The sequence below is a fragment of the Cynocephalus volans genome, chromosome 10 (assembly GCF_027409185.1).
Source record: "Cynocephalus volans isolate mCynVol1 chromosome 10, mCynVol1.pri, whole genome shotgun sequence".
In the NCBI taxonomy this organism is placed as follows: Eukaryota; Metazoa; Chordata; class Mammalia; order Dermoptera; family Cynocephalidae; genus Cynocephalus; species Cynocephalus volans.
In genome coordinates this window covers 27,656,279-27,682,174 of record NC_084469.1, presented here as the reverse complement: position 1 = coordinate 27,682,174, position 25,896 = coordinate 27,656,279, and the positions used below count along the sequence as shown (strand labels likewise).

The following is a 25,896-nucleotide window of genomic DNA, read 5'->3' as shown; positions in this document are numbered from 1 at the left end:
GATAGAAGGAGACCGGGTCCCTGACAGATGAGCCACCAAACCAGCAATGGACTTCTTAAACAGATTGTACATAAATAAACTTCTTTCTTGTTTAACCCACTGTTGTGTCGGGTCTCTACTGCAGCAGCTGAACCTATTACCTAACAAAAGAGTGGGTATGTGGGTTAGCTATGGTCACAATAACACTATGTAACAAACCATCCCCAAACTTAGTGGGTTGGAATAATGATTCTCACAGGGCTGCAGGTAGCTAGTACACTTATGCTTTAATTCTGTGCTGGCTGCGTTGGCTCTGCTTCTTGTGGGCCTGCAGATCAGCTAGAACTGCTCTGTCCCACGTGTGTTTGTTCTGGAGACCAGGCTGAAGAGGCTACCAAGCAGAATCTCTTCTCATGGTGGAGGTGGAAGCCAACGAGGGCAGCAAAACCTCATAGGCCTCTTTAAGCCTGGGCTTGGAGCTGGCACATTTTCATTTCTGCTTCATTCCATGAGCCAAAGTAAGTCACATGGGTACGTCCAGAGCTAGGAAAGTGCACTCCTCCCACTGCTGGAGTGAGCAGGAGGGAAGACATGTTGGGACCTAAAACCACATGGGCTGTAGGCAAATTTTAAAGATACAGTTTTTTTCCTTGGCATGCATTTCTCTGAGTTCCCTCTTTTCCCATAGTTATTTGACATTTTGAACCTTGGTTATGGGACAATATGACATTATTTACATGAACATAAACTGATAAGAACAGATACTACACTTGATCTTAGCCAAAAGGCCGAGAAGCGATTTTTTACATGAACATAAAGTTGTTTTCCAGCCAGCCTGAAGCTGCAGACTTGCACATACTATCTAAGAGAAATCAAAGAAGATGTCAATAAAGCTGTGCTGATTCCACCCCCGCAGCAGGACCATGAGATAACAGCAAGGACAAGAGCAGACACCAGACAGTCTTGGCCAGACTCTGCATCTGAGACCTTGCATAAAACCCTTGCCCCTCACTGCTTATGTCTCCCTCCCTCCTGCTTTTCATTTCCCACTTTGCATTCCCTCATCCCCCTCTTAAAAACCCCTCAGTAAATCTGAGTCTTTGAGATGGCTTTAGCCTGCCCATTGTCCTTCAGGTTTACCAGAGAGATGGGTTAGCCTGACATCTCTCCTCAGGTCACTGGTATTCCTGGAAAAAAGCTGACATCCATTTTCACCAACATTTGACTTTTGTTTGTTTGGTTTTCGCCTGGGGGCAGGCAGTGAGTGCCTGTGAGTTCAATATCACATTTTGGGGAGCCTCAGCCAGGAGCTGAGTGTGCCCTGTAACATCACAATGAGATTATGGCACATGTGTGGATAGTGTGGATACAGGAAGGGGTGAGGAATTGGGGCCAACAGTTCTAACCCATGAGTGATGAGTCCTGGTTTGGAGGTTATACAACCTGGGTCCACTCTTCTAGTGGTTAGCAGGAAATGTAGCATAGTGATAGGTAGTGTCTGTCACCTTGAAGACTCAACCACAGTTCTCTATTGGGTCAGGAACCCTGACAAGGCAATAATCACATTTTCTCCCTCTCCACATGGCCCCCGCTCCCTTCCACCGATGCCCAGCACCAAGCCCCGCCCTTAGAGATGACTCAGGACTATTACTGGGTAAAGTTTAGACTGTTCTTTTATTCTCCCCATGTGATTCCTTGTGAAAAACAGGCTGACTTCCTACAGTCAGCACACAGTGCTAAGTATTTGCCCCATAAGCTATAAACAGACTGTGCCATTTGGAGCTGGGATCTGTATCCATATCTGACACCAAATCCTGTCACTACTGTCTCCCATGGGGACCTCCAGAAGAAAAGCCTCATCCAGGGCTAAACCCTAAACAGATTAGTGAAATTTCTCGAGAGGCCACTGAAGCTGGAACGCTTCTCTCACCTGCACTATCTTAAGAGGAAGGCTGTGTGAAGGCACAAACCTCGTCAGGGATCCACATGGACTTAAGGGCAATTTGAAGGCAGTGAGATTCATCATCAGAGCCCCCGCTGCTCTGCAAAGCCTTGGCCCCTCTCGTCAAGGCAAAAGCAAGATCAGCTCCAGATTCTGTACCTTAATTGCTGCCCTTCCCAGGACACTTTGCACTTTAAAGGAAAGCCACTTAAAGAGAGCTGTGATGAACCCTGAAGAATGCCACTGTTGTCACTGAATTCCAGGCACGGGCCATATGGGTGGAGAGTGTGTTTTAGGACAGTGAATTGGTAAATTGTTTCACCCATTCCCCCAAAGGGACTATTCAATGTCAAGCTATCTGAGGCCCAGGCAGAGAAAAGTGGGTGGGGAACCTAAGGTTGTTGTAAGGTGTCCTGGTTATGATATATGTGGAAAGATTTCAGGGCTTGTTATGAAAAGTTATGGCCCATGGCTCTCCAGGCTGGGTAGGGGGTCACCCCAGTGGATTACAAGAGGATATTATGCAGCAGTTTTAAAAATGAGGCAGACTACAGCCAGCCGCCAAAAAAAAAAAAAGAGAGAGAGAGAGAGAGATGAATGATCTGTGTCAAAGATGTGCAGGCGTTCACTTTGTTGTGTGAACAAAGTAAGATGGGGTCGCTGTGTACAGTACACTGCTGTGTGCAGTGCATTATCTGTACAGAACTACAGAGCTGCATGGCCCAATGCAGTAGCCACTAGCCCCACATGGCTATTTGAATATACATTTAAATTTCAATTAATACAAATTAAATAAAATGTAAAAGTCAGCTCCTAAGTCACATTTCAAGTGCTGAAGCCACATGTGGCTGATGGCTACCATATTGGACAGCACGGTAGACTTCATCACTCAGCTCTGTTGGACAGTGCTGGTGTAGAACACCTCTGCAAGGACACACAAGAAACTGGCAGTAATGGTGGCCTTCAGGGGGGGCTACTAGGGGGCTGCAGCGCCATATACCCCTTTGTACCTTTTGAATTTTATATCATATGCTTGAGTTATGTATTTTAAAAATAAGTTTTATGGTCTTAGAACACCAAGAACAATGGTTCAGTTACCCATACTGGCCATCCACCAAAAATAAATGGTTAAAAATAAAAATAAATAAAAAATTTAAAAAACAAATTGGAAAGGGCTGGCCAGTTAGCTCAGTTGTTTAGAGTGCCACCTTGTAACACCAAGATCAAGGGTTTGGATCCTTGCAACAGCCAGCCACCAAAAAGAAAAAAGAAAAGAAAAAAACCCAAGCTAACAACTAATCAGCAATGTGATATTCAACTGAATTCAGGAAATATTTAGTACTTATGGCTGACTGGTTGGCTCAATTGGTTAGGGCATGGTGTTATAAAACCAAGGTCAAAGGGTTTGTATCCTTGGGCTGGCCAGCCACCAAAAAAATAAGAATAAGAAAAACCAAATTGGGAATGAGGAATCCTTATAATGGGGCCCCTATACCTAGACAGTGGTTCACAGGAAATTGTTTTACAGTTTGCCTAAAACAAAATAAGCTAATAGATATTATGATTTTACATTTAATTTGTTTTACAGCTTAACTTTTTAGCTCTTGCTACCATCTCTGCTCTTATGAGTTCATAGGCAACAAAGTGGGTTAATAAGTAGCAGAGGAATGTTAAAAGAAAAACAACCAGCTGTCATGCACTGGTTGCATGTATCTTTTTCTTTCCTGAGAAATGAGTGCAAATGATCGTGATTTTTTTCTTCATGAATAAACAGCAACCGTAGTTCCTGTTGGTAATGTTGTTACTGGTTCTGTAACGGAAAGAAGTGTTCTGCAGAATGCACAACTTCCATGCACCCTGCTTCCTGAGCAAGTCTGAGAATCAGTGTTATAGAGGATGGGGAACCTGACTGGAAGTAACCTGTCTCCAGGTGAATTAAGGTGGGAATGGGGTGGGGGGAAACTGTGTGACATCAAACTATGCTCTTAGAGAAAGAATATACATAGACCAAAAGGGGACAGGAGCATACCAGATGCCCTGCTCAAAAGCAACCCCTAGAGCAGTGATTTCCAATCTGTGACTACAGGTCCTGGGAGGGCCAGTTACAGCAGCAGGCCTCCGAATGCATGTGTGCACCAAGCACCGTTTGCAGAGCAAATAAACTATGTGTCTCCCTCAAATATAATTATTATATCACTAATAGTAATCATATGTTGAGAGTGTGTGCATTGATCTCATTTAAATCTTATAGCTAACTGTCAAGTAGATCTTATTCTCCCCAATTAATAGATAAGGAAACTGAGGCTGGGGATAGATAACTTTCCCAAGTTCAAAAAGATATATTAGGGCTTTTTATGTTCCATTTGAAAAAAATCCATCTAAAACATGCTTAAACAAAAAATGGCATACATTATATTGGCTCATGTAATGGAAAAACTCTGCTTTCCTCTGTGATGGCGCCAGCTTCACGAGGACTCACACCCCATGTCTGCAAAAATGGTCATCAGTAAGTCCAAGTCGACACTGCTGTAGAGGAAGCAGCTCAGAGAAAAGCCATCCCTCCAAAGGCCTCTGGCCTGCTTGGACCATCTGTCAGGGAAGAGGAGACTCTGATGGGCCAGCCATGGTCATGTGTACATCCTGGAGTGGGGGGCTTAACTCAGTCCCTCAATTACAGCAGAATCACAGGGATTGTAGGAGGCTCATCCCTATAGTAAAACAAGAGGGAAGTTCTGATACCAGAAAAGAGAGTGAGGTAAAAAACGGAGAATCAAAGGTTGACGCTAGACTGAAGTAACCCTTAAGCCTAAAAACTCTTATCAGTTTTTCAAGTGTTCATAGACGTTGTTGTGGTAAGCAACACACAAGTTCATTTAAAAGCAGTTGTGTTGGGCTTGCTGGTTAGTTCAGTTGGTTAGCGTGTGGTGCAATAACACCAAGGTCAAGAGTTAGGATCCCTGTACCAGCCAGCCACACACACACAAATAATAATAATAAATAAAAATAAAAGCAGTTGTGTCTTCCTGGTAATTTTTGATTCTTATATACATATATTTTTTCAATTAATGGATACTAAAGGTACAACTACATCATGAGGAGGTCCAAGAACGTTGCCTTTTTTTTTTTTAATATTAAAAAGGGATTTTTTGGGGGTGGCTGGCCAGTATAGGGATCTGAACCTTTGACTCTGGTGCTACAAGGCTGCGCTCTAACCACCTGGGCCAACCAACCAGCCCCTAGAAAGGGATTTTTGACTGAGGATGTGCTCCAGCAAAAAGAGGGTAAATTAAGCAAGAAGAAAAGGGAGCCAGGAAATAAAGGCCCCAACCCAGGAAGCAGTGAAGGGAAGTTCTAGGATGACAGCTGTGTGACAGGCCTAGGCGGTAACTAGGGCACAGGGAGGACAGAACTTGGAGGGAGGACTCTGAGGGCATGGGCACTAACTGCTATGTCAGTGCACTGGAGGACAACTGAGGATGTGACAATGGCAGATAGCACTGACAAAATTTTTTTTAACAAACATCATATTACGTTTTTATGTTTTTTATAACCTTTACTAAAAATATATTTTACTTTTCTTAAATATTCTGTAAAAAATAAAAAAATGTTTGTATCTAGCAGTTTGAATTATGTGTATTAACTATATATAATTGACTCTTATTCGTCCCAATTTTCAGTGACAAACCTAGGAAGCAGGCAATTTTGAATTGTTTTATGTTAATATTTGTAGAAAAAAACATTTCTAATTTCTGAAGGTGTTTTTAATTTTAACAGATCCAAACATATTTAGTTGTCTTTACTACATAAAAACAAAACATCAAAATATATAAGCATAAAATTATACAATAACTAACACTTTAGTATTTTATCAACATAACATGACGTTAAGATTTCAAATTACTGAGAAGAATTTTTGAAACTATGATGATCTCATTTATAAGCATCTAACCCATTCACATTCATTTAATTTATCATATCAAGCTGAACCCTCATCAACCCCTATCAACCAATATTAATTAGGGCCTTTGAGATATTGGATGTAGGTCTCCTTTCACTAGCCATCCTGGGTCCCAAGTACCCACGTAGCACTCAGAACCATGTGGAATCCAAAGAGGCTATGTGGACCCCAAGGCAGAGGGCAGCATTCACAAAGATAATGTCTGAAGGATATTGTCTCTCTCAGCATGGCCAGGAAGCAGAGCTGAGATAAGGAGGAGCTGTATTGGGTTTTGTCCTGCAGCTGGTGGCCCATGTGCTGTGGACACATTATGTCCTTTGACCTCACCATGGCCTCCTGTTTATTCAGAGGCTTAACACCAAAGACAAGCTAACAAGACACATGCAGGGCTTTGGGGATGCCCAACAGCCAGTTCCCTTACAGCTTTTAGTCCTTAAACAAATTAAGTATCAAACATTCCACAAAATGTGATGATGAAAAGACAAATCTAGGCAAAATGGTTTAAATCAAATTCTGAAAACACATCTACTTTATCAACAATTAAAAAAAAAACTAAAGTCAGATGAACTTGAAAAGTATTTATGCTTATTCATCAATGAGTGTGTGTTATTTATAAGCCAATTTGGTACCATGCAGACAATACAAACACACATATAGACATGAACATGTAGACATAACATACAGTGTACATATATATATATATATATATATATATATATACACACAGACATAAACAACAAACAAGGATCTTATAGGTTTTGTTTAAAATGTTAATAAGGGGACAGATAAAATAGAAAACTCACTAGTTTAATGAAAGGACATGAGGCCTAATAATAACAAAAAACTTGTAACTGGGTAATTTATAAGAAAGTGAAATTTATTACTTACAGTTTCAGAGGCTTGGAAGTCTACAGTGCAGGGAGCACATCTGGTGAAGGTCTTGGTGCTGGTGACAGTGACTCAGTGGTCTCACATTGCAGAAAATGATGGAGCAGAGAGAGCAGAGACTAACCTCATTCACTCTCCTTTAAAAACCCTCAGAACCACACCCACGACCACCATTAAACAATCAACTTAATCACCTCTTCAATTACCATAATAAGATTTCCCACCCTCAACAGTTACAGTGGGGATTACGTTTTGGGGGAACATTCAACCCAAGGACACTCACTTACTTTAACGTCATGCATGTGGGAGAAATTTTTCTGATTCATCGTAGGCCTGGGATCACTTTGATTTTCATGCCTGGAAAAGTCATTGCTTTGGAAACTTCTAGAGCACTTCTTGCATAAACAGCTGAGGTACCACTCCTGCCCTGCTAAGCTTCACCACTGTGACATGGAGGTTTGTGGCAAAGGCAAAGAAAGACTGCCTCCAATTAAAGGAGACAGAAGAGATGTTATAACCAAATGCAATATGTGATTCCAGACTGGATACTGGACCTGATGGAAAAAATATGTAGCTGTAGAGGACATTATTGGAGTAAATGACAAAATTTGAATATAGACCATGGATTAGATAATAGTATTGATTATTTTTACAACTTGTACTGAAGTTATATAAGGGAAAGTCTTTGATCTTAGGAAATACACACTGAGGTCTTCAGGGGGAAAAGGAGCAGGAAGTCTGCAACTTTCAAATTGTTCAAGAAAAAATATATATACAAAGAACAAATAAACAATTATGTAAATGGGATGAAATGCTTAAAACTGGTGAATCTGGGTGAAGTATAACGGAAGGTCTAACTGCCTGGGTTTGAATCCTGGCTCCTCTGCTTGCAGGTGGCTCTAAACTTAACCTCTCTGGGCCTCACTTTCCCCATCTACAAAATGGAATAATAGCAGTATCACCTACACCATAGGTTTACTGGGAGGAATAAATTAAAGACCCCATGAAAGGAGCTTAGCACATGGTCTGGCTCATGCTGAGAGCTTAATCAATATTAGCTATTTTTATTATTATTATAATGCCATACTGCTCACAGCTCCTGGGATAAAGAGGTATGAAAGAAAACTATTCCTTGTAGGAGCAGAGCTGGGGATGCAGGACAAAGGGAGTCCCCCCTGCATATGGAAAGGACTTGATCATGTCTCACATTTTGTATACATATGGGAATATCCTTTATGTATTTTTCTGCAACTTCCTTTTTTCACTCAACCCAATTTCTTGGAGAAATTTTTATTATAATACCAATAATAATTAACATTTATTGGAGCTTGCCTTGTGCCTGGTATAGTTCTGAGTATTTCACATGTATTATTTAATCCTCACAACAATCCTATGAGATAGATTCCTTTGTAATCACCATTTTATAGATAAGGAAACTGAGGCTCAGAGAAGTTAAGTAAATTGCCCAAGGCCATAGCACCAGAACTTGAACTCAGTTGGTTTCCACAGCCTATGGCCTTAATTGCTGTATCTTTCCATGTAAGTACACAAAGATCTACTTCATTGAAAGAAAGTGGTGGGGAGCAGAGCGCTGCTACACAGTATTTCATACAGTAGTTACACCAAAGCTCATTAGTCATTCCCCAGTTGATGGACATTTAGCTATTTCCAATATTTGCCATTTAAGACAATGCTGCAATAAACATCACTGAACAAGCTTTGATAATGTTACTATGTGTCCAAAACCAAAGAAGAGGAGGAAGAAGTTAAAAGTATTGGAGAGAGAATAATTTGAACAACCAAATAAATAAAGTAATATTGGATTATAATCCAAAGTTATGGTAAATTGATATTAAATAAATACCCATGAGTTCATAATGATATATATACATACATATAATTGAATAAATAAATAAATGGGGGAGAAGAGATAAATCTTCAATGCAGAAGAATTCCAAATAATTTATGTAGCTACTCTGCTGTCAAAGACGGGAGCATAACTCCCCACTCCTCAAGTGAGGGCTGTGCATAATGACTTTCTCCCAAAGACTACAGTATGGAAACGGCCAGGAGAAATAGCATCTTTACAGCGGGAAAACCTGACAAACACTACCTCAGCCAGGCGTCAAGGTCATCGTCAACAGTGATAAGTCATGTTGATAGGAAGTACCCTTGAAATGATGTGATGAACCCCAGGGCCCTGCTGGGGCCCCTGGATCTGGGGCAAGTGGAACCCAGCTGCAAATAGGCAAGCTGCTGCTACCGCCCTGGGGCCCTGCTGGGGCCCTGAGGTGTGGAGCAAGGGGACACCGAACCCAGCCACAACCAGGTGAAGAGCACACCAAAAACACCATTTTCATGTGGGTAGTCCACCATAGCCACCGTAATCACCATGGCTGCTGCAAAAGTGGCTAGTCTCTACAGAAGCAGTCACAGCCACCGTCCAGATGGCATGCCTGACTTTCAACTGCATTGACACAAGGACTGGCACCACCGAAGACCAAAAATTAAAAAAAGTCCTGTCCCTCCACAAAGCACACTCCAAAGTAATAGAAGAAGCATCTGCTTTATGATAACAGGGGAGGACTTGATCACACGTGTCTCAGGACTGGACAGATCCTTTAGGCAACAAACCAACAGAGGAACAGTTAATCTATGAGATGGAGAGAACGAATCTATGGTTATTAAAGGTGGGAGGGGGAGGGGAAGAGGAGGGGAAGGGGCATAAAGAATAAGTATAATTTGTAACAATGAACATATGAATAAAAAAAAAAAAAAGAAAAATGTGATGGAAATGGCTCTTTACCTCTGTGGTCTCCCTCCCAACTCCCACTGCCCCAGTGTAATCATGACAAAACACTAGACAAATTTCAATAGTGGAACCAGCATTTCTCAGAAATGTCAAGTTCACCAAAAACAAGGAACGTCTGAGAAACTGTCACAGCCAAGAGGAGCCTGAGGAGATGCAACGACTAAACACGATGTGATATCTTGGATAAGATCCTGGGACAGAATAAGGGCATCTGAATAAGGAAATCTGAATACATTTTGGACTTCAGTTAATAATAATGATGTGTCATTATTGATTATTTGTAACAAATGTACCACAGTAATGTAACATTTTCATAATAAGGGAAAGTGGGTTCAGGGTATGTGGGAACTCTCTATACTAGCCTCTCAATTCTTCTGTAAATCTAAGTCATTCTAAGAAATAAAGTCTACTAAACAACTAAAAATCTGAACTAAAGATCACCCGGACAGAGAAGGGACAGCAGCGCAGAACAGCCTCGCATGTGGGGAGTGGGCGGGGAGGCGCCCCCACCCCAGCAGCAGGGGCAGCTGCAGACAGCAGGAGGGCAGGAGGAGCGACAGATGTGTCCTGGGCCCGGCAGGAAGCGGGGAGCTGAGGCTTCACATCCGAGACCCCTGACTTTCCTCGTGACCGTGACCGTGACCGTGCTGAGTGTGGGCTGTGCGCTGAGAGAGGGGTTGCAGGTGATAAAGACTTGGAGAGGCCTTGAGGGGCTTGCAGGAAGAATCTGACCCGGGCAGAAAAGAGCAATTTCCTCTCAAGTCACGGGTGAGAAGAGAATAAAACTTCCGTTCTTGCTGTAGAGAGCGCCAGGCGACAGCGCCTGACACCAGGCCTAGGGGCCTGGGGTGACCGTCTCCTTGGACTTCCACATCGCGACCAGCAGAGGGCGCTGAGACACCACCCAGCTTTTCACAATTTTCTCTTTCCAGCGTTCCAAAGCTTTTGATTCTAGGTAAACAGTTATTTTCTGAGTTAGTCACGTTGAAAGGATAAGGTACTCTTTGAAACAGCCCAAAAGAACACCTTCGAAGACAGAATTTACATATGCTTCTGAGAGTTAATTTCTCTTACCTGCCTCCCTCTTAAGACCTCCTCAAAGGACAGCACATCATAGCCTGAGTTCCCAGGTGATGTCCAGAGTGCTGTCTCATTTCATCCTTGTGGTCACCTCTGAGTAATAGTTATCATCACCCTCATTTTGCAGACAAGTAAACGGAGTCTTGGAGAGGTTAAGGAGTTACTAGATCATACGGCGGGGAAGTGTCTGAGCAGGATTTCCTCGACTCTGCGCTGAGCTGCATTCCTATCTGGTTTCAACAAATTAACAATTATTTAACAGGTGTGTGTGTGTGTGTTGGATCCCTCGTCCTGGGAGAAGCTCTACGAGAAAAGGATCCTGTGTCAGTAAGTTCGAGGACGTTGCAAACTGTTCACCATTCCTGTGCATCTCAGCACATTGGAGCATCTGAGGGGTGGGAAGCAAAGAAGCCTGCCTGGCGTTTCCCAAATCCTCTACCTGTGGCTCTTCTGCCACGAGGCCTGAACAGGGCCATGGTGATGAGGGTGACAAGGAGGAGACAGAGCGCAAACCAGGATGCTGGTGGACATGGGATTGGGGGTATGTGGCAGGTGGTGGACAATGAGGGTGGCAGGCACGTAGGATGGTTTGGGCTGGACCAGGTAAGTGATGGTTTTGTTTGTTTGTTCATCTTGTTCACCAAAATGGGGAGCCAGGGAGAAGAGTTTTGGATTTGGGTTGAGGTGTCTGCACAACAATCATCTGGAAATTAGGAACATGAGTCTGAAAGTCAAGGAACAGGTTGCAGCTGGAAACAGAGATTTGACATTTCAGGGGTTGGTGGAAGAAGAGGAGCTAATAAAAGAGACAGAAGGACTGGGAAGAGACCCAAAATAGAGGTGCAAGCCAAGAAGACAGCCTAGTTTCTGGAAGGAGTGGTCCGTGGCTTCAGAGCTTATGGGTAGAGCACAGAGTGTGAAAACTGAAGGTGGGTCACTGATGAGCAGTTTCAGCAGAGGAGAGAGGCTAGCCCAGGTTATTATGGGATGAATACGTGAGCAGGGGTGGGGTGGGGCAGTGAGGGGGTTCTGGGGTGAAACAGGATCAAGGGAGGTCAGGACTGGATACTTGAGCCCTTCTGCTAGTCTCCAAATACTGCTGCCGACCATTCCTCCGATGCTTGCACGCACGTGCTGCTCCACCTGTCAAGAACTGGAGTCTGTTTCCCTCCCCTTGGATCTGGCCTGGCCTTGCCACTTGCTTTGACAAACAGAGTTGGAAGAAATGATGTTCCTGGTCTTCCAGGCTCAGTCTTTAAGAGAACATTGTCAGCTTCCTCCTTCTCCTGCTTGGAACCCAGCAGCCATGCTGGAAGGAAGTCCAGGCCATCCAGCTGGAGAGACATGCAGAGGCCCCAGAGGATAAGAGGCCACGTGGTGAGGGAGGCTTTCTTGGGCATTCCAGCTTCAGACAAGCTCCCAATGAATGAAAACACATGAGTGACCCTAGTGGATATCACATGAGGCAGAACTGCCTAATCAACCCACAGAATCATGAGAAATAATAAATTGGTATTTTAAGTCACTAAGTGGGATAATATGTCACATGTTCATGGGCTGAGTGGAAGGGGCCAGGGGAGAGATGCTGATTATGGCAGAGGAGGCATTACTCATGGAGTGAGTTTGTCCAGGAGGCTGCAGGGCTGCTCTGGGCAGAGGGAGGGCTACCTCTTCCTCTGACACAGAAGCAAAGGACAGTGCATAAAAATGTCACAAGCGGAAAGAGGGACTGAAGCTGGGGACTCCCCTGTGCCCCCACAAACGACTTCTGCTTTCTTTGTGGACAGAGCACAGGTCCTTGCTAACAGTAAAGTGCCAGGATGGAGCAGGGGTGTAGGTGAGCCTGGAGAGCTGGCTCTGTGATGCAGCCCCCCAAAAACCATGAACACACAGACACACAAAGCACCTGCAGGCTCAGCAGGTGTAATGTGGACAGAGTGACACTGGGGAGTGGGAGATTCTGATGCAAGTCCTGTGATTTGAATTGAGGCTGGTCCTATTATTTGGGACAAGTTACTTCCCCTTTTGGGGGACTGGACTACATTAGAGATTCTTAACCTTTTTGGGGGGTTATGGATTCCCCCAACACACTGATGAAAGCCTGCAGATGTAACATTTCAGATACACAATACATATTTTATACATTTGTCTGTAGCCATCCACTAGAATGTAAGCTCCATGAAGACAGGGTTTTTGTCTGTGTTGCTTATTGCCATAGGCTAGAACAGTACCTGGCACATGGCAGATGCTCCAAAAATACTGATGAATGGTTGGGGGGATGGGTTCAGAGACACACACCTGAAGTTAGCCCAGGTTCAAAATCCTGCACTAAGACGATCTCTTCCTGTCCCGACATTCTTGGTCTATGAAATTCCACCCTGAGTCCTTCTGATGTAGACTATGTAGATCACTCTAACAAAAATAAACAAAACCCCAGTTCTGTACCCTGGGAGAAAATATTTGCTCAACAGCTCCTATACATCAGGGGGCCAGAAGTTGTCTTAAATGCAATCCATATTTTATCTCATTTAACCTTCACACCAACTCATGATGAGGATTTTATTATCCTAATTTTTCAAATGAGGAAACTGAGCTCAGAAAGGTTAATTAACTTGCCTAAGGTTACCCAGCTGCTCAGAGGTGGAACCAGGATTTGAGCCTTAGTTTGACTCAAAATCTGTCAAATGTCTTTCTCCTGTGTCTTGATGGCCCTTAAGTAAGGGTTACACTCATTCCTCCCACTATGAGTATTGAGGGGAGCTGGGGCACTGCTGGGTGGGGAGACCCAGCCGCCCTCAGGAGCTGCTACACACCGCAGTGGTGGTGGGGGTGTGTGTGGCTGTATTTGAGGACAGGCCTTGTATCCCACCAGAGGAGGACTGACTCTCAGGCATATTCCCAGGAGAGAGAGACCTGGTTACACCTGCCTGGGTGGCCTCTTCATCTGCTGACAGGCCCCTGGACCCAAAGCACCTTTCCTCACTGGACCCGCATGAATCCCTCTGAGGCGGTGAACTCTGCTGTACTCCCCTCGGGCCTCCCCAGCCCCACTGCGGAAAACACTTCAGAGGCCTGACCACTTGCCGGCTGTGTGACCTCCCAGGAGCTGCTTAACCTCTGGGAGGCTCCGTTTCCACATCTGTGAAGCACTTAACAACACTCACAGCAAAGGGTGTCCCGCCTGAAGCCAGGTGAGCCCTCTGCAGTGCCTGGAGGTGGAAGCTTCCCTGACCCACCCCAAGCAGGTGTCTGGCCCGGCCTGGGCTCTTTCTCTTATGGGGGAATGATGTGGCCAAAGGGGGGAAATTCGACCCACAAGAGGTAACTGAGGACGGAACAACACACACAACCGAAGCTTTATATTTAGTGCAAACTAAGTCTCAGTTTTCTCATCTGCAAACCAGGATGACAGATACAAGAGGCCTGAAGGTCCTGAGGAATCAGGGAGCACCAGGAGCTGTCAACTCAGAGCTGGCCCTGGGGGTCCCTAGACCGGGCGAGGAAAGCGCCAGGCGCTGGGAGCCCGACTTGGGGCAGGATTTACGCGGGTGGCGACCAATGTCCCTCGCCTGGGACAGCGCTCCCCCGCCTCCCACACGTCCGGGCTCCTGTGCTCAGCTCGTAAATCTCCTTCACACGGAAGGCCGTAAATCAGGGGGCCGGCGGGGGACCCCAGCTGCCCGCCCCTCCGTCCCCTCCTGCAGAGGGCGGGCGCAGGAAGCCCCCGGGACGGGGCGGGGGGCCCGGCCGGCCCCGCCCACGGCGGCTGGTTAATTACAGGCCGGGCCTCAGCTAGGGCTGGGCGGGCTGCGGGGCTCGGCAGGGCCGGGGGAGCCTGGGAGTGGGGACCAGAGACCTGAGAGGCTCCCGGATCCTGAGGACCTCGTGGAAATGGCGATCTTGATAGTAACAAATTGTAATATATTTATATATAAATAAAATATCAACATAACAACAACAATGGCTGACGTCTGAGAGACTGCGTGCCAATCTGTGCTAAACGCTTTGTTAACTCACTCATCAAATATTCAGTGCCAGGAATCTTGCATGTATTAGCTCCTGAACTTCCCCAAACAGCTCTGAAAGTTAGTTATTGTGGTTCCCATTCTGCTGCTGGAGAAATCAAGCAAGAAGCGATTAAACGACTTGTCCAAGGTCACTGTCCCTGACGCTTAAACTTCTTCGACTAAATTATCCTGCCTCTTGCTACCACTTGTCTCGTCTTCCTGTTCCAACCATAAGTTGTGTGATCTCGGGCAAATGCCTTAGTCTCTCTGAGCCTCAGTTCTCACTGGCAAAAGAGCGCTCTGCCCTACCTACCTCAGGAAGAGTTGAGAGGCTCAAATCTAAAGGAAGTTTGTGAAAGTGCTTAGACAACTATCTGGAAAGTTCTGAGAGAAAGTGTATTAGTTAAGGTGATTTCAGATACTGTAAGAAATAAATCCCCAAATCTCAGTGGCTTAAACATAAAAGTGCATTTCTTGCTTATGTAATCATTCAGCACGGGTGTTCCTGGTCAGGCAGGTTTCCTGGACAGCTCTCTTTCAGGAATGATGAAGGGCCCAGACTTCGTCCGCCTTGTGGCCTTGTGGCTCTGCTCTCTTCAGCGTGTGGTTCCCTTGGCTGCCCAGGGGTCCTGGAGAGAGAGGGCAGGAAGGGGAAGGAGCATGGAGACGGCACGTGGGAAGTTGCTATAGGCAGGCCTGGCAGTGGCACACGTGGCTTCTGTCCACATTCACTGGAGAATTCAGTCAACCCAGGAAAGGCTGGGAAAAAGCATAACTGCTGTATCCGTTATCTCATGCTGCGTGACAGATTCCCTCAAAACCTACTGGTTTTAAACAACAATAAACAACTATTAATTCACAGGGTCTGTGGGTCAGGATTTTAGGGGCTGTCTCCCTGGGTACTGCTCTTCCCCTTCTTTGCACGATGGAGTATGCGTGTGGATCCTAAAACTCCTGCAGCCCTTCTGCTGCCCTGAGAGAAGCCACCTCGAGAAGAAAACACACAGAAGAGGTATGAAAGAATCACAGAAGAATAGTCACAGAACTAGACAGAGAGATTCTGACATTCCCATGGAATTGTGAAGGGCCAAGAACACCTAAGACAATTCTGAAAATGAACAAGGAGACTGAAGGCTTGCCCAACCCGACAGGCATGACACAGGGACGGGGGGAGGTGGCATTGCAACTCACCAGAGACAGGATGAACTATTCACCAAACGGAGGTGGAAAAATTGGTATTTGGGTTCCAGTAATAACAATAATGATCAAAACAGTAACAATAATAACAATAATAATGGACACCACTTACTGACAGCTACAAAGTGCTAAACATTCGCTTTTGGTTTATCTCACTTTATCCTCACACCAGCCCTACGAGGTAGGTATTATCATTTACTATGCCCACGTGACAGGTGAGAAAACTGAACCTCAAGAGGGCAGGGATGGCTTCTTGCACCCACACACAGCTCGCAGCCTCCTGGGCACTGGGTTGGAGCCCTGTTTCCCCTCCCCACGGTAGCAGAGCCCTTCCCTGAGAAGTCCTGGCCTTCAGCAGTCCTGGCCGGGGGAGGCTGCCTCTCCTGGGAGGCAGAGCCCTCCATCCACACCAAGCCGGTCCCTCGGACCTGCAATTCCTGCTTCACCCCCGACTGACTCTGGGGCAGATCTAAGGCTGATTAGACCCGGCTAAAGGCACAGAGGCCTCTTTGTCATTTCTTTAATGAGAAGCCAATCACCAGGTCATTAGTGGGTGAGGTGATGAGGAGTCTGGCAGGGCAGTGGAAGGGAGGAGGATGCTCTGGGTTATCTAGATGATTTATAGTCGCAGTGGCCAGGCTGGCTGGGGAAGGGAACAGGGTGGCAGGAGGAGGAAAAAGTCAACATTAATAGAGTAGCTTAAAGGAGCCAGGCCCTGTGCTGAGAGCTTACCATGTTCTGTTTTATTGAGTCTTCACAACAAATCTGACGAAGCAGTACCGTTACATAGCCCCAGACAAGGAAACTGAGGCTCAGAGAGGTTAAGCCTCTTGCCCAAGGCTATACAGGTAACAAATGATGGTCTTATTCCAGAGCCCAAGCAACCACTCTGCTGTTGGGTGTTTGGAGGCCCGGCACAGGTGAGTGTAGGTGAAGGGCCAAGAAAAATTCTGGCGTCAGACCAAGAAGGAACAAGCTGTCAGGAGGTGCTTGGTTGAGGGATGTTGCTCTGTGCACTGGGAGTGAGGGCAGGCGAGAGCCGAACGTGTGCCTGAGCTTGGAAGAAAGAACCCCGAGTGTTGAGTAAGTTTGCCAGAAAGAGGAAAATCATAATAATAACTAGATATCATTAAATGCCTGCTATATACCAGGTCCCACGCCAAGGGCTCTCTGTACATGGTGTCATTTAATTCTCACAACTCCCTTAGAAGGCAGTTACCAATCCGTTTTATAGATGAAGAAACCAAGGGTCAGAGAGGTTAAGTCACCTGCCCCAGCTCTGGAAGCTGGCAAATGGCAGGTACAGGGGACTGGCTTAGGGGTAAGAGAGGAGGAACAGGATGGTTTTTATTCTCTACTCTGTGTTGTCAGGATTCTTGGTTGTAAACAACAAAACGCACTTTGATCACTTAGGAGGAAGAGGGAGTTGTTGGGCACTCTGAGGTAGCTCACAAAATCAGTGAAAAGAAAGGCTGGGGAATTAAGTTTGGGAAACTCATGGGAATTACAGGAAATTGCACAGCTGGACCCTCTGGATGCCCCCACAGGGCACTGAAGGCCACCTTCCCTGCCCCTGGCTGAGCGATTTCTCCACTGTTGCCTGTTTCTTTGGGACACCTGTGCAGATTCAAGTCAAGGAGTCAAATGCCTGGACCCCTGTCTGTCCTATCTGCCAGAAATCTCTGCCACCCAGAGTCCCACGATGGAGGCACCTCCCCTGATAGGAAGACTTTTCAAATGCTGCACAGCAACAAAGAACATTCACCACAAGCCCCGGATGCCAGGTCCCAGCCCCCCAGGAAAAGATGACCATAATGCCATCGGCTCTCTCACTCTACCTGGGCCTTCCCCCATGTCCATAGTTGGACCTTAGTTCAGAGAGCCCATCACTAGGGGTTGCTCAGAAATGCCAGGCCTCTGGTCTTGAAGGCAGATATGGAGATAACACCCCCCCTTTGTCACTGCTACATCCAGTTGGCACCCCGACGTGCCAATTCTACTTGCCAAACACGTGTTGCCTCCAGTCCCCTCTCTCACAACCACCTGCAGAGCTCAGGCCCCTTCTCTCTCCCGGATCCTGGCCTCCTAACTGGAGTCTGTCTTGGTCCCATCCTCCACACCCTTCACAGGAGCTACAGCTACACTTCAAATATGACTATGTCTCTCCTCAGCTTGATAACTTTCTGTGGCACCCCGCTACCTGCAGGACAAAAGCCAAGCTTTCTGGCCTGATGCCTAGCGACCCACAGCCCCATCTCCCGTCACTCCCTGGTCTCACATTTCGTGGTCTGGCAAAGTCAGTTTGCTGTATTTTCCGCGTCACTCTGTGAAGGCTCATACAGCCAGGCCTTGGCACGTGCTGTTCCCTCAGTCTTCAGTGCCCTTCCACTCCTTGTGTGCACGGCTGTCTCCTACTCATCCTTTGAAATCCAGTTTAGGCATAACCTCCCCGGTAAAATCTCTCCCAACTCCTCAGAGAAGTTCACCCTCCTTCCTCTGCACCCCTTCCAAGCCTTGCACATTCTTTTATCTCATGCTGTTGAAGTCATTGGTTCACACGCTGGCCTTCCCCAGCAGCGGCCAGCTCCCGGAGGGCAGGAGCCAGGCCAGCTCCGTTCATCATGGCATCTTCATCACCCAACCCAAGACCTGGCGAACAGTACACGCTCGATAAATGTGTAACTTAACCGAGCAGGAAAGCCTTGCTGAGGTCACAGGGGATGAATGGAAGAGAAGGATTTGGTAGACTGGGGCTGGGGGTGGCAAGAGCCAGGCTTCCACCGCCCATGAGTTGAGGCAGGGGATGAAAGCGAGGGGAGCAGCAGACACTCCAGGGTGCAGGGAAAGACTAACTTGGAGAAAATGGCTCGAGCACATTTGTATTCCCAAGGAAGGAGCCAGTGGAGAAGGAAAGCGGTAAAACCGAGGGTGGGGTAATTGAGGGAGCAGGGTCCCCAAGAGAGAGGGAGTGAGGCAGGAGAGAAGAGGGGGCAGGGCCCCGGAGCACAGGCAGGGACACCTGGGGAAGGAGGAAGGACACCAAGAGAAAAAGATGGGGCTGCCTGGAGAGGGGTGGGGTGGAGCGAGTGCTCACCCAGCAGTCAGGGGAAGAGAAAGCGAACGGTTTCTCTTTTGTTTTTAAAAGATCCATGAAGTGGGATGAAATAAGTGTTTAATGGCTTCCCATCCCTTGCCAAGTAAAAGCCGAACCGTCATGTACCTGTCACCAATCTGATCTCACCTCTTATTCAGCCCCAGCCCCACTGGCCACCTTGCTGTCCCGGGAACTTGTAGACACCCTCCTGCCTCAGGGCCTTTGCACATGCGGGTCCTGCTGCTGGACGCTCTTCCCGAGGTAGGTGCAACGCCTCGTCTCCTTCAAGTCCTTACTCAGATGTCACCCTCTCGGGTGGCCTTCCCCGACCCCACCTCCCACAGCTCACACTAGCACAGTCACATTTCCTGTCCTTCCTGGTGATGTTTTATCTGGAGTATTTACCACCGTCTGATATACTTCTAGTAGTACTTATTCACTACATGAACTACTTATTTTCTTTATCGTCTGCTCTCTGGAGAGAACGTGATCTCCGCGAGGACAGGCTTTGTCTGTTTCAGTCACAGCCCCACACCAGTGACTACATCAGAGGGCAGCCAGTACGTTTGTGCAGAGACGAAACTGAGCCCGGATCTGCGGGATCCAAACGTCTTCCACACTACTAGCCTGTGTCTACGGTGAAACGCAGAGGGTCTCGGCCGGGGACAGGGGACTGCTGGCCTTTCCGGCGGCCACCTCGGCCCACTGTCGGGAGATGGTCGAGCTCTCGGGACCCCGTGGGTCGCGCCCGGGGTTTCTCTCCAAGGTGGGAGTTCTGTCCCCCTCGGGGGAGCGACGCCGGAACCTACAGAGGGAGAGAAGGAATCTCTGCAATCCAGGCCCAGCCGGGCGGTAATAGGCACCTTCGCGGCCCTAAATCAGGGCCGCCGCCTCCTGCCTCCCCCCGGCCCGGCCCGGCCCCCGGAGAAGCTGCGCCCCCGGGAGTGGGCGGACTCCAGCCGCCGGGCGGGACGTGCGGCCCCGCTGCAGGTGCCGCGGAAACACCTGCCCCGCCGCTGCCTTTGAAGTCGGCGCGCGCGGTGCTCAGCCCCCCGAGACCGCAGCCCCCCGGGATCGCAGCCCCCCGAGACCGCAGCCTCCCCGAGACCGCAGCCCCCCCGAGACCGCATCCCCCCGGGATCGCAGCCCCCCGAGACCGCAGCCCCCCGGGACAGCAGACCCCCGAGACCGCAGCCCCCCGAGATCGCAGCCGCCCGGGACCGCAGCCCCCCGAGACCGCAGCCCCCCGAGACCGCAGCCCCCCGGGACCGCAGCCCCCCCGGGACCGCAGCCCCCCGAGACCGCAGACCCCCGGGACCGCAGCCCCCCGGGATCGCAGCCCCCCGAGACCGCAGCCCCCCGAGATCGCAGCCCGCCCGGGACCTCAGCCCCCCGGGACCGCAGCCCCCCGGGACCGCAGCCCCCCGGGACCGCAGCCCCCCGGGATCGCAGCCCCCCGAGACCGCAGCCCCCCCGAGACCGCAGCCCCCCGGGATCGCAGCCCCCCGGGACCGCAGCCCCCCGGGACCGCAGCCCCCCCGAGACCGCAGCCCCCCGGGATCGCAGCCCCCCGAGACCGCAGCCCCCCCGAGACCGCAGCCCCCCGGGATCGCAGCCCCCCGGGATCGCAGCCCCCCCGAGACCGCAGCCCCCCGGGATCGCAGCCCCCCGAGACCGCAGCCCCCCCGAGATCGCAGCCCCCCCGAGACCGCAGCCCGCGGATCACACGGGGCCCCTCGGCCTCCCGGGAGCCCCGCCGGGTGTCAAGAGAGCGTGGCCGCCGCATTGTCAACCTGCAGCCGCGGCCACTTTCTGACGCGGGCAGGGAAGGGCCGGGCAGCCCGCCTGGAAATGTACGAGGCGTGGGAAGGAAAAGGGGACTTTGGGGGAAAGGGTGGGAGGTTGGGCCTGCTCGTGGCACCAAGATGGATATTTGCTTTGCTTTTACTAACTTTTTTTTTTTTTTTTTTGGCGTATCAGCAACTGAGCTTACTGAGCGAGCTCACCGGTCAGCCGCACTAACCTCCTCTTCAAGTCGATTTGCGGGTTCCTGTTAGCCGGCCAGCGGAGAAACTGACGTTCAATCTCATTTTTGTTCTTACTGATTGTCTATTACTGTTTGGTTCCTTTTTAGGCCCATGGTTGTCTATTGCGATGGATTTTCTCTCCATCCAAGGCATGGGTGGGGATGCTCTAAAGATAACGACCAAGAAGAAAATTATGTGTAATCAACATTATCCTTAAATAGGACTTCATGCAAACTGAAATTTAATAACCACTGAGCTAGAATCTGGAAGACAAATATATTTGTACATATTTTTCTGAGCATTCAAACCACTTTGCCGTTAAGATAGTTTTGAATTCAGCAGACCTGGGGTGGGGTTCAAGAAGTTTTTGCTTGATGCTGCAGCCACTACAGCCACACTTTCAGAACCACAGCTTTGAGACAGTTGTCACTTTTCCCCCAGGTGATTGGGGTGTGGGGGGAACTCAAGAAAACTTCTATTTGGCTGCAAGGTTTACTTCCTTCCATTTTAACATTGAGCCTTATAGGCTTAACTCAAGTTAATACATGTGTTTGTGGTTCCCAACGCTTGGGAAAGTCCATAGCACATGGATCTGGTATTTAGTAGGTGCTCAATAAGTGTTTACCGAATTTAAAGCTTGCTTGATCAGATCGGTGTGGAATTTCCAGTTTCATGAATTCCTCAGTATCAGGTGTTGCACCATTTATTCAACATTCAGCAAATGTTTTCTTGTACCTGCTATGTGCCAGGCACTGGGCTAGGAACTGGGAATCCAGAGGTGACCTAGAGGTGAATATAAAAGTGCAATGTGATGTGCTAACTTCTAAGACTGAGTTAAGAAGTGCAGAAGGGCACCCTGCAGGTTAGTGAGCAGCTGAGGCAGAGGATCCACTGCTGGCACCTGAACTCAGTCCTGAATATGACAGGCAAGAGGCCCAGAGCCTTCCTGGTAGATGCAGGCAGGGAGCTGCAGGCAGATCCTGAATCCCCTCAGGCTACTCCTGGCTCACTGGGTCCTTGCTCACCCGCTGAGGGGTCAGCAGGTGGGCACTGGCCTGTCCCTTCTGCTCTCTGGTGCTCTTCTGGGATCCCAGCAGCCATTAGTCCAGCCCAGGCAGTTAGAGTTAAAATTAGTCAAGAAAACCCCAGGCAGCAAATATCAGTCCCAGCAGACAGGCAGCTGGGCTGCTCCAGCCTTCTTCTGGCTTCCGGTCCATATTCTCTCCTGCTTGTCTCTCCATCTGGGGGACTGTCGGTCTCTCTCGCCTGCTGGCCTTCCGGATTTTCTCTTTATCAGATAACCCCTTTTTAATTTTCACATTTGGTTGAAACTATTTAAAGGTCTTAATGGATTTTATTTCAAAGGGCAGATGCCAGCCCTCTGATAGTTACCGGTGGTCAGTGGTTCTTTGGGTGCTGGGGTGGGGGGCTCCCTGAGCTGAGACCCAGGCCCAGCCCAGAGAGGTCCAGAGTTTGGTTTTTGAATAGGAGCCACGCCAGCTGATTTGAAATCCTGGCTCAGCCCTCTGACTTGGAGCAAGATTCTTAACACTCTCTGAGTCTCAGTTTCCAGTCTGTAAAATGGGTATTATAATAATGGACCTTCCATATAGGATTGTTGTGAGGCTGAGATAATGTGTTTAAAAGCACTTAGTACAATGCTTGGCCTATGATAAGTGCTCAGTAGAAGCCAGTATCGATACTGTTAAGATGATTATTGTTCTTATTATTAATTATTACTAAGCAGCATCCTGTCCATGGTGGACTGTAAGTTAAAGGAACACTGAGTCACTGGAGGAAGGAAAGGTGCTGGAAGCAGTTTAAGCTTGTTTATCAACCACTGGCACCCTCCTCTCTGTGAGGCTGCCCTGGGGATCAGTGAGGAGTTAAGACCCAAAGCTTGAGCTCATCACCTACACTCAGGGCCAGCGGGCCAGTACAGTGGCTCAGGATCCATGCTTAGAAGCACCCTGGGTTTGCTCTAATGCTGTGCTATCATTATCTTCAAATTCTTAATACTTTGGAACTAGGGGCCCACATTTTCATTTTGCACTGGGCTCAGCATATTATGTAGCTGGCCCTGCCTACATTCTTTCCTAGAAAGGACGTCTTCCATGCAAAGAAAAGGAAAATGAGGTGCAGAGAGAGGGGCATGACTGGCACAAAGTCACACAGAAGCCATTGGCTGGGGGGGAGGGTATGTGTGGAGGGAGGGATCTCTCACCCACCAAACCTCCTCTCCCACCTGGCCCTTCTGGGACTGAAAGGTCAAGTGCTGCCTCCTGGTCTGCCCACCTTTAAATACAGAAGCCAGACTTTTCTGAGCCCCAAGGCCCCAGTATCTGGGTGAACAGAGCAGTGACTCAGAGTGCCACTGAGGGTCTAATGGGCATGGGGTGGAGCTGGGAGGAGAGGTGGCCATGGAATGTGACACTTAGGAGCCAGACTGCCTGGGCTTTGGCCTATCCTTGCCTCTTACTCAGACCCGGGAGACTGACATCCTGTTACTTGAGCTGGATGGAAAGACACGCGCACTCAGATATCCATGGTCCACGCGCTGCACAGAATCCTGCGTGAGGGAGGCAGGCAGTGTGTGCGTGTGTGTGCGTGTGCGTGCGCGTGCGTGTGTTGTGTGGAAGGTGGGAAACAGATTGAGAGGACAAAACATCCGGTTCTAGCCGCTTTATAATTCTACATACACTGCAGAGTTGGGGGAGTAGAGCCTGGGAAATACAAATGGCCAGTCTAACGGGCAAGACAATCACATGAATAAATACATACATTCTGTTCTTTTCATCCGTGGAGAAAGTCATAGTTTGAAATAGTGAGGTTATTGGAAATGTTCTTTGGCGAGAGGGATGTAAACGGCAAACCTATCCCGGCTGATGCCACAACAGGCCTTGGCATTTTGGAGGCATTTGGATTTGTGGCTGGGAATGAGGTTGATCTTAATGTGTTCCAAGAAGTCACCTGCAAATGCCTGGAATTCCATTAGGGGTCTTTCTCTAGGATTACGCATTATTCTTTTCCTGAGACCCTGTTTAAACTTCAAATCCCTGGGGGAGGGGAGGTGTTCATTGAGTTCCTAACATGACAGTGCTGTGTCATGAGTTAGGATTGCCCAAGGACCCTGGATCACAAAAGGTACCCCTGATGAGTACTACAAGGGGACCCAGAGGTTACAAAGGAATCCTCCATCACCCTGGGCTGCTGACTCAGCCCAGCTCTGCCTGCAGAAGCCGGAGCCCAAGGGAGGCAGGGGGAGAGTCAGGCCTAATCAAAACCCAAACCCCAAATCCCAGCCAGGCTCACTCCAGCGGTTGAAAAAGCCAGAAGCCTCAAGTCAGTCTTACCTGCAGGACCCTGCTCTATCTCATTCGGCCCTCTCTTATCAGTCCTGCTGGGACAGTCATGCTTTTCCTCAGTGACAGCTCTGTGGTTGCCCACAGGACTTCACCAGAACTTTCAACGTTCTTAAAGCACACCCACCACACTGCGACCCTTCTGGGAGCCCATCAGCTCTCCTGCCCAGAGGCCAAATTTCGCACTCTCTCTGGGGTGCAGAGGAAGAACGTGGAACCCAGTCACTCCAGAGACGCCCTGGAGTGAGGCAGAGCGAGCTCCCGGGGGGCCGGAGCACGGCCCCAGGCTGCCCGTCTGGTCCCCACGTGCAAGAATCTGCACGCTTGCTGCCTCGCTTGCTTCCTTCCTCTCGGTTCCTCCCTCGCCAACCTACCTGGGGGCAGGTAATAAAGCAGGAGGAGGGAGATGCAGGGATGGGGCGGGCGGGGAGCCACGTGGGGCCATAAAGCCCAGCTAGAGAGGGCCTGTCCAGGGAGTGTCCACCAGCCCGCAGGAGCCAGCGCTCGGAGGGACCGCCGGCCTCGCCAGCCGGAGCCGGAGCCGGAGCCGCAGGGCCCGGGAGGAGGCCATGCTCCGAGGCGCGCCGGAACGAGGCCTCAGGGGCCTGAAGGGCGCCGAGGCCTCCGCGGAGGACTTGGGGGGCTCCCGCCCGGAGGCAGGGAGGGGTTTGGGGGTGCTGAGGGAGAACAGCGCCCCCCGCGGCCTGGGCGAGGCGGAGGAGGCGGCGGCCCGACAGCGCGCGCGGCCGGCGCGCTCCAAGGCGCGGCGCATGGCGGCCAACGTGCGGGAGCGCAGGCGCGTCCTGGACTACAACGAGGCGTTCAACGCGCTGCGCCGCGCGCTGCGCCACGAGCCGGGCGGCAAGAGGCTGTCCAAGATCGCCACGCTGCGCAGGGCCATCCACCGCATCGCCGCGCTCTCCCTCGTGCTGCGCTCGGGCCCCGCGCCCCGCGGGCCCTGCGGCCACCGGGAGTGCCGCCGCCAGGTCGCGCGCGGCGGGGGCGCCGGGGACGCGGGCTCCAGCCCAACGCCGCCCGCGGCGGCCGGCCTCGCGCCACGGGACGCCGCCGGCCTCTTGGTGCCGCCCGCGCCGCGCTGCGCCTCGTGCTCCCCGCACACGCCCCCGGCACGGCCCCGGGCGGTGGCCGAGGCGCCGGGCTTGGCACAGGCCTCCGGGGGAAGCTCGAGCCGATGTCCGGGGGCCCCCTCGGCCGGGCCTCTTCTCTGGCCACGGGGCTACTTGCGAGCGGGCCCCGGGCTGGGCTATGAGCTCTCCTGACCCGGCCACCGAGCAGGCCTGCAGGGACGCGGCCTGGCAGGGTGACTAGAAGGAAAGACTGCGCAGACGTCCTGGACAGCGCCAGTGGGCTGAGGACTGAGGCGGGAGGGAGGCGGCCTTGCCAGCGGCCAGGGAGTCCGCGGACTGGGACTGCGCCCCCACATCCCAGCCTGGGGTGGCAGCTCTGAGAAAGGAGCAGGATCCTGCTTGGCTCCTACGTTTGGACTTGTTGAACGCTTCTTGGAAAGTGTTCTTTGCATTCCTGTGCCT

At 49.7% G+C, this 25,896-nt stretch overlaps 1 protein-coding gene and 1 pseudogene across 1 annotated transcript; one reads left to right on the top strand and one right to left on the bottom strand.

The window, feature by feature from the left end:
* Nucleotides 1-685: 685 nt before the first annotated feature.
* On the bottom strand, nt 686-779 carry LOC134389903 (U2 spliceosomal RNA; annotated as a pseudogene).
* A 24,136-nt stretch (nt 780-24,915) lies between these two features.
* On the top strand, nt 24,916-25,626 carry BHLHA9 (basic helix-loop-helix family member a9). Its single transcript, XM_063109482.1, has one exon. The coding sequence runs from the start codon at nt 24,916-24,918 to the stop codon at nt 25,624-25,626; it is 711 nt and encodes a 236-aa protein (XP_062965552.1).
* The last annotated feature ends 270 nt before the right edge of the window (nt 25,627-25,896 follow it).